Source organism: Sinocyclocheilus grahami, unplaced genomic scaffold (genome assembly GCF_001515645.1).
Source record: "Sinocyclocheilus grahami isolate Dianchi unplaced genomic scaffold, SAMN03320097.WGS_v1.1 scaffold290.1, whole genome shotgun sequence".
In the NCBI taxonomy this organism is placed as follows: domain Eukaryota; kingdom Metazoa; phylum Chordata; class Actinopteri; order Cypriniformes; family Cyprinidae; genus Sinocyclocheilus; species Sinocyclocheilus grahami.
The window spans coordinates 335,564-345,107 of record NW_015505469.1 but is presented as its reverse complement, the minus strand read 5'-3'; the positions used below and the strand labels follow the sequence as shown (position 1 = coordinate 345,107).

General features: G+C 35.5%; 1 protein-coding gene across 1 annotated transcript in view; it reads left to right on the top strand.

The window, feature by feature from the left end:
* The first annotated feature begins 354 nt into the window (after positions 1 to 354).
* Positions 355 to 9,544, top strand: part of LOC107600729 (N-chimaerin-like) — a 17,992-nt gene continuing 8,802 nt past the window's right edge. The window contains exons 1-3 of the mRNA XM_016292687.1: positions 355 to 636; positions 3,459 to 3,497; positions 3,812 to 3,867. Coding sequence (XP_016148173.1) covers positions 618 to 636; positions 3,459 to 3,497; positions 3,812 to 3,867 — 114 coding nt within the window. The 5' untranslated portion in view covers positions 355 to 617. The remainder of the gene's footprint in view (positions 637 to 3,458; positions 3,498 to 3,811; positions 3,868 to 9,544) is intronic.

The window sequence follows — 9,544 nt, the reverse complement described above, 5'->3', positions numbered from 1 at the left end:
GTGCAAATAAGTTGGAATACAATAAAAAATCTGAATCAAATCCAGTGACATACTTGTGAATTACATTTGAATTGGGAAATATGTGTATGGATACCACACTGCATCACCGAAATCATCTTTGAAAAGACACTATTTAAAGCTATTTGTGAATGTATTCTCTCTATATGCAATAATGAGGAAAAAACGGCATTCGTTTATCTATAGTTAGGCTGATTTAGTTTTTGATATGCTGCTGTTACTGTCTTTACTCCCTACATTAATACAAGCACAGGTGGCACCCCTAAAGCTTTAGAAGCGTCTCGTATTATTTAGGACGTGCTGAATCGCGCACTTCGTCACAGAGGGCGTCTCCATGGTAGCGCGCGCGTGTGGATCAGGTCATGTGGTCTCTCAAGATGGCGACTTCAGTGCTGGGATGTGAGAAGTGAGAGAAGTGAACCAGAGCTCAGAGCAGCGCTCAGCACAGCCACCGGGGCCGGGTCACCTCGCGTCCTTCTCCTCCTGAATATAAGGTTGCTTGTCGTAGAATCAGGCTCGTTGCTTATGGGCTAGCTGCGGATGTTAGGGTATAAGGTGTGTGTAGTTCAAAGCTTTGTGCGTCTGGATCACTGACTGCGATGGCCATCCATGTGTTTGGTGAGTCCGTCTCAGTTGTCCGCTTTTATTTGGAGTTTGGATGACAACAGATCGCTGTGTGTGTGTGTGTGTGTGTGTGTGTGTGTGTGTGTGTGTGAGAGTGACTGTGTGTGTCTGTGTCTGTGAGTGTCTGTGAGTGTGTGTGTGTGTTTGTGTGTGTGAAGGCAAAACACATATATATATTTCATAGAGAGATGCAATGAGATTTCATTGCATCATTTCCAGTCAAAATGAACAGTGTTTTTATTTTATTGCGTGTACACAAACACACTTAAAGTGCGGCTTCACAAAGAGATCATGTGCTCAAAATAACTTCATCCTGCTGTTTGTTTATATTCTGGCGTTGTGAAGGTTATTCTTCTCTTGTTTGTCCTCATCTTCAGTGTCTGCTTTGTTGAAGTGGTCACACTATAATAGCTCATGCACTGCAGATTGTCCTTCATGGCAACAGGTAACTGATTATTAAAGACGAAAATGAACATTGCGTATGCTGTGGCTTCATCTAAAACATTTGCGATCAAAATTCTTCATTTTGATGACTCTTGATTAATATTCATGTTGTTTATGAGCTCATATTAATTAGGCGAATGTGTGTAGCCTACATGTAATTAAAAATAATGTGTGGCTGCAAGAACCTTTGGAATAAACTCGCGAAGTGAATTAAAAATAATGAGAAACTTGATGAAAACGCATCTACATTTACACCAATACTTTTAATTTTAAGCTTAAACCTGAATGAAATCAAGCTCATGGATGTGTTATAGATCAGCTACTTAAATGTGACCACAAAACCAGTCATAAGGGTACATTTTTTATTAATTTGATATTTATGTAATCTGAAAGCAGAATAACTAAGCTTTCCATTGATGTATGGTTTGTTAGGATAGGACAATATTTGGCCGAGATACAACTATTTGAAAATCTGGAATCTGAGGGTGCAAAAAAATCTAAATATTGAGAAAATCATCTTTAAAGTTGTCCAGATGAAGTTCTTAGCCATGCATATTAGTAATCAAAAATGAAGTTTTGATATATTTACGGTAGGAAATGTACAAAATATCTTCATGGAACATGATCTTAATATCCTAATGATTTTTAGCATAAAAGAAAAATCTATAATTTTGACCCGTACAATGTATTTTTGGCTATTGCTACAAATATACCCCAGCGACTTAAGACTGCTTTTGTGCTCCAGGGTCACATTTGACTGCCTGAGCTCAATAGCATACGCCTCAAACACTTGAAGTCATGGAGAAGAAATGTGTTTTCTCTTATCTCTTGATAAGGAAGCAGCCATTTTCTATTAATATCTGAATCTGAATCAGTGCTGAATCATACGCAGATTATCAGTAGTAAGTGTGTGACCGTTAGAAGAAGATAGATCTGAATTTATGCTGTTAAACACTTCTCCATCACTACACACCCAGACTCATACTGCTCTTCTCAGATGCCTTGAATATATTCAACTGCTTTACACTTGGATGTACCTTTTGTCATGAACATAATAGAATGTTTTATTTTCTATTTTGGATGTTTGTGTGAAAGGAAGAGGAAGCTGTCGGAGGGTCTTTCCTCCGAGAGAGTGAGAGTGAGTTGGCATGATGAGTTAGGAGCACAGTATTGTGGAGCGGGGCCTGGTTTTTCTGAAGGGCCTCTCCCTCTCCTGTGCTCTATTGTTCATGACGTGCTTCCAGCAGGGTTTTCCTGCTAGTATTCATTCATCTTATAATGACCACTCTGAAGAACCAGCAACATTTTCTTCCAGCAAATCCATTCGGAATCACCACTGAAATGTGGCATGTGCAAAATCATATAGAATATTGTATTAATATATTGCATATTTTCTGTTTTTATTTTTGCATACATTTGGTTATTTATATAGTGCATAGCATATCATATAGTCCTTCCGCTAGTGGTCAGATGACATTAAAATAAATAAATATAACATGATATTGCATAATAATATAATGAATTACTCTCTAAATGAGCAACCTTCACCACATTTTCTGTGAATATGGGCTGTTTTCTAAATTAATAACATAAACAAAATAGGTTTTATATTTAAAAAAAAATATATCGGTTATCGGTCAGAAGTTTGGAGTAACCTTTTACATTATTTTTGTTTGTGTTTTTTTGAAGACATCTCTTCTGCTCACCAAGGCTGCATTTACTTGATCAAAAATACTGTAATAATGTGATTTATTATTACAAATTAAAATGACCGTTTTCTATTCGAGTAATATTGTGCAATATAATTTATTTGTGTTGGCAAAGCTGAATTTTCAGCATCATTGCTCCAGTTGTCCTCATGATCCTTCAGAAATCATTCATGCTGATTTAATGATGAAAATGCAGCTTTGACCACAGGAATAAATTACGTTTTCAAATATATAAAAACAGAAAACCGCTATTTTAAATTGCACTATTTTTACTGTATTTTATTTCCATAATAAAACGTTTGATAAATGTTACATTTAGATCATCTGTGACTTGCATTGTAAAACAAAAGGAATAGAATAGTAATAAACGTGATAGTAATACAAAAAAAGTTCAACTAAAATGGGGGAAAAAATGAGATCTTTAACAAAAAATACTTCCAGCAGATGGCGGTCTCACACAGATATGTGAAGTGAGCTGCTGATGTTTACTCACTGATCACTGGACATTAAAATAATGAATAAATGCAGTTAAGCTCAAGCTGCTGAAATGTTGATGTTATTGTCTAGGCGCTGTCAGGGAACCGGGTATTTTTCTCACAATACATAACGTGTCGTTTTCATGCATTTGAATTTTTATTCATTTTTGTCTCTTATTTCTCTTAGATAATGATGAGTACAGGCCGCCTGTGTGGAAATCCTACTGTAAGTGTACTTCTTATTACAGCAACATATAAAACGTCTTATAGAAAAGTGTTTATTGTAACAACTAGTTAGCAGTAACATTTCACAGGTGAACATCATTCTACTAGAGAAGTAAACTGGACTCTGGAGACTACAGCGAATAGAAGAAAATACGTTTTGTCACTTAACCGCATCTTGCAAGAAAAAGAAGCCATATGCAATATAGAAATATGCATTTAGATGTCATTTGTGTAATTTTCAAAATAGCTGCATTCCATTTTTTTCTGTATATAAAGCAGAATATCTGAAACGTTAGTGATATTTTGTTGTAATAGTGTACCAGCTCCAGCAAGAGGCGCCACATCCACGCAGAGTCACCTGCATATCTGAGGTGAGTGATGAAGCCTTTACCTTGAATATGCCACTAGAACCGAAATACAGCATCAGTAGGCTCTTTGAAAATAAACATACATTTTTTTGGCATACCGATGTCTCTAAAAAGACAAAACGTGACTTGAGAATTTGAATTCGGTTTTCTGAGCCTCCAAGAGACCCCTGAAGGAAAACAAATGCATGACTAAAAAAACAGTAACCTGCTAGCTTAGTATGTCACGATTGGCTCCTCTAATCAGAATGCTTCGGTTGACCATGTCCTGTGCTATTTTGTTCAGTAATAACCCATGTAGATTTTTTTTTTATGCATGGTAAATATTTTAATTTCAGCCAGGATGTAATTTAGGTCACCCATCTTCATTGAATTACAAATGCATCCCTTAATTGCATGATGGTCTAGACTTGCAGTGACCTCCAGAGGCGAGATGCAATATAAAGACCGGAGAAGCAGCAGAGCAGAATCTGCGCACAGCGCTGCTCCATTAGTCAGGCTGATATTAGTGGCAGTAATTAAGAAGCGAGAGAAGAGAGATGGTGCTTTTGAATTATTCATCTGTATCATGATAATCTTGTGTTTGTGGAGGAAACTCCTCCTCCTCACAGTCTGTAGGTGTTTTATCAACCGCTTCCTAACAGATAAACATTTATTATGAAATCTGATGGTCACTATTAGCTGCTGTTTGCTAGATTATTTGACGATGGTATCAGGGATTCGTAATATGTTGGTGATCATATCGGTATTGATAATATTACGTTTTTTTTTTTTCAAATCATAATTAAAAAGATCATTCGCCCCAAAATGAAAATTTGCTGTTAATTTATTCACCCTCAGGCCATCCACGATGTCTGTTTATCTTTAGTTGAACAGTAAAGAAGATTTTAGCCGAAACCATTGTGATTCATAAAATGCAAGACAGCACGTTTTTGAGAATAAAAAAAGCTTCTCATGGAACAAAAAAATGAATACCAATGTTTCCTGATGAGATATTATTGAGGTCTTAAGAAGCAAAACGATTGCTCTGTGCAAGAAACATTATTTTCAGCTTTATTCCCTGTAATCCAAGGAAACACCATGGACTGTGGTTTCAGCTAAACATTGTCTTTACTGTTAGGCTTGTACTGGAAGCAGAGAATAATCCAATCTGTTCTGTCCTTTTAAATGCAACTCACAAAAACATTACCAAATGTGCATAAAATAGCCCTTTTTTTTTTTCTTTTTTTTTGCATTGCGACATTATTTTCATGATTTTTGTGACATTATTTTATTTAATTTTTTTAATTATAGGCAGCACAACAAATACTGTGCTGGTTTGCTTATTTATTTATTTTCTAAAGAAACTGAAACCTCTTATAGGACTCTTTTTGTGACACTATTTTCCTGACAATTAAACAAGTATCCCCAGTAAAAATGATTGCATAATTTTTTTTCCCATTTAAATCAGCATTAATTATAAGCAGCACAACAAATGAGCTTAATTGTCATGAACAATCTTTAAAAAAAAATCATGAAATGGACTTAATTTTCTTGAAGCAAAATGCAGTTTCTTATTTCTTCCTTTCAGTTTTGTGATCAAATAGGACCTGAATATTTCTTGACCGGTTTCTTGAGATTTACCATTATATTTTCTACTTTACGATCGACTCTTTTCTTGAAATTGTAGATTGGTGCTGGGGTGGGGCGATATGACCAAAATCTTTCATGGAACAAAAAAATGAATACCAATGTTTCCTGATGAGATATTATTGAGGTCTTAAGAAGCAAAACGATTGCTCTGTGCAAGAAACATTATTTTCAGCTTTATTCCCTGTAATCCAAGGAAACACCATGGACTGTGGTTTCAGCTAAACATTGTCTTTACTGTTAGGCTTGTACTGGAAGCAGAGAATAATCCAATCTGTTCTGTCCTTTTAAATGCAACTCACAAAAACATTACCAAATGTGCATAAAATAGCCCTTTTTTTTTTTCTTTTTTTTTGCATTGCGACATTATTTTCATGATTTTTGTGACATTATTTTATTTAATTTTTTTAATTATAGGCAGCACAACAAATACTGTGCTGGTTTGCTTATTTATTTATTTTCTAAAGAAACTGAAACCTCTTATAGGACTCTTTTTGTGACACTATTTTCCTGACAATTAAACAAGTATCCCCAGTAAAAATTATTGCATAATTTTTTTTCCCATTTAAATCAGCATTAATTATAAGCAGCACAACAAATGAGCTTAATTGTCATGAACAATCTTTAAAAAAAATCATGAAATGGACTTAATTTTCTTGAAGCAAAATGCAGTTTCTTATTTCTTCCTTTCAGTTTTGTGATCAAATAGGACCTGAATATTTCTTGACCGGTTTCTTGAGATTTACCATTATATTTTCTACTTTACGATCGACTCTTTTCTTGAAATTGTAGATTGGTGCTGGGGTGGGGCGATATGACCAAAATCTTATATCATGATGCGAGTCATTTTATTTCATGGTATCAATAAAAAAATCACAATGTATGTATTTTTTTGCTTTAGATAATGTCTTATGATATCAACATTTTTGATATCGTAGACATTTCATAATTCTTGTCACCAGTGTCAGTATCATAAAAAAAACTAATAGCCTTAAAAAAAAAATCAAGCTCACTGAAGACAAGTAAACAATCAGTGATTAAAAAAGAATAAGAAACTAATTACTAGCAATAGGACAAAAAAACTACAATAGAACAAATAAATAAGAAATGCTACATGCATTGTATAAAGTAAAATTAAATGTATAAAAACAATTTATAATGCTCACTGTAAATTAAATGTATACTACTACTTATTTAGGGGTGCTTTGACCAGGATTTTTGAGGCCGATCACAGAAAGCAGTATCTGCCGATATGATCACCGATACCGATCTTTTTAAAGCCTTCTTTTTATCATGTAGAATTATTTATAGTGAGGATATAATCGAGATTTTTAGACATTTATTCAGGGCCTGAATTAAATTTGAGAATTAATTCCTCTCTTAGGTGACCCTTGTGAGAGGGGATTTTTTAATTTGAGGGGTGGAGGGGGGCATTTTTTAGATATTTTTCAAAAATATATATTTATCTTACCTAAATGTTTGATCATGCACTGTATTTTTATTTTGACAATCGTGTAATTGCTGCACAGTAGCTTACACACAGCACAAGCCTGATTTCCTGAGCTGTATATGAGGTGGCCTTTTACTCCAGGTTCACACATACTCCGTTTGCAGTGCGTATGCAGTCCATGTGCGGTACGTAAGCAGTGCAGAAGCAGTAGGGATGCACCGATACCATTTTTTCAGAACCAATCCGATACCAAAAAATTCTGAGTATCGGCCGATACTGATCCGATACCAGCAGTGTTTTTTTTTTTTATCAATGTAGAATTTCTACACCTCAGTGTTGTTGACCTAATCATCACTGTTTTGTGTGTTAAACACAATCTACTAAATATAGACCACTTCATTTTAAAGAAAAATAACAATTGAAAAAATATATCATCTTAATCTATGACAAAAATACTATTATAAATTAGGTTAGTAAATAATTCAGCAGCAAAATTTATTCTAGAAACATCATGAGTGCAGAATAAGTTTATAAAATCTAAACATTTAGTGAAATAACATTATTTAGTGGGGAACAAATATAAGTGAATAAGTGTAGGACTAAATCTGGTCAAATGTTACATTGCTCTTTGTATTGTTGTAAAATACATTCATGAAAAACTAATATATATATATATATATATATATATATATATACTGCCATACATATATATATATATTTTTTTAAATATAAATTAAAATAGCACAGTAATGAAGACGGCAACATATGATAGATAGGATGGAACAAGAAAGGTTATTAATCTTTCATTGCGCAAAAGTATTATAATAACGAAAGACTCAATACAGGGCAAAGCGCTTATGCGCATCCCATGCACAGAATCATGCGCTTGAAGCAACACGTCAAGAACCACAGCGCGCAGCATAGAAATGTTTAAAGCAAAAAGTGAAGAGATATTAATGCTTAGTGTATTAAAGGTTTAGTTCACCCAAAAATGAAAATTCTGTCATTAATTACTCTCCCTCATGTCTTTCCAAACCCGTAAAACCTTCGTTCATCTTCGGAACACAAATTAACACAAAAGAGAAAAAAAAACGACTTTATTCAACAATTCGTGTCCTCTGCGTCACCCTAGCGCCATTTTGGAGAGTATCCACTAAATGCAAACAGCGTATGTTGTTCTGTGTCAGACGCACCCCACGGATACATTGTTTTACGTTCAAATCAAAGCACAAACAACTTAGAAAACGTATCCGTGTGGTGCGGCTGACACAGAACAGCATACGTAAAGTATTCTCGTTGCTTCGTAAAATTATGCTTCAACCCCTGATATCACATGGATTACTTTACCGATGTCCTTGCTACGTTAGACCTTGATTGTGGTAATTACATTGCTGTCTATGGGAGGGTCAGAGAGCTCTCAGAGTTCATCAAATACCTTAATTTGTGTTCTGAAGATGAATGAAGGTCTTACGGGTTTGGAACTAAATGACGGTGAAGAATTTTCATTTTTGGGTGAACTAACCCTTTAAATCTGTGCAATAATTTGAGCCTTTTCTTTTAACGGTTTTAAATCTCAGTTACTGTGCACTCTTGAAGACCGTTTCATCATCTTGACTGTCGTAACCGAATGCGATGCTCAGTTTGAATGCTGAATGGAGGATGACAGACAGCTGCAGCGGAGAGAAGAGTTTACATGAACTTGACTTAAATATTCATCTACCTCACATTAAACTATGGAACTGCTTCAGAGCACTTGGAATTAGTGCACTGAAACTTGATGGTGCTTTAAAATGTTTTTGTGCCTTTCGTGCGGCTTAACAATAACAGAATAGTATACACACAATATGGGATTTGGATCGGTCTCGTCTGACCGATACCCGATCTGACAGAAAATGCCAGTATCGGAGCCGATACCGATACGGAGTATCAGATCGGTGCATCCCGAAGTAGCAGCACTAACTGTGCTTTCACACAGGAGTCTGCAACTGATCCATGGCTAACACAACATTTATCCATTATTTTGATTTCAAATCCAAACATTGTTACTTAAAGGGGTCATATGATGCTATTTTAAAGATCATTATTTTGTGTATTTGGTGTAACAGAATATGTTGACATGCTTTAATGTTCAAAAAACACATTATTTTTCAAATACTGTACACTATGCCCCGCCTCTCTAAAACGCTTAGTTTTCTACAAAGCCCCTCCTTCCGACAAGCGCAGTCTGCTCTGATTGGCCAGCTGACCCAGTGCATTGTGATTGGCCGAACACCACAAGCACTCGTCGGAAATGTAACGCCCCTTACCATAAACGCGAGTTTCATCTTTCAAAATAAATTTAAAGACAGAGCCCGAAAGGGTAACAGAGACAGACACGGTGATGAAGCTGGTATGTGTTTGCAGTACACAAGCCACGGTTAAGACAGCTGACTCCACTGTCTGTCTGTCTGTGTCTCTCTCTCTCTCGCTCTCGCTCTCTCTCGCACGCACACACACACACGATGCGCAAAACTCCGCATTTGAACAATCAATAGCAAATACTTGAACTAATAACAAAACAGTAGCTGATTCAGAAGCGCCAGATTGTCATAGCAAAGTCAGAAT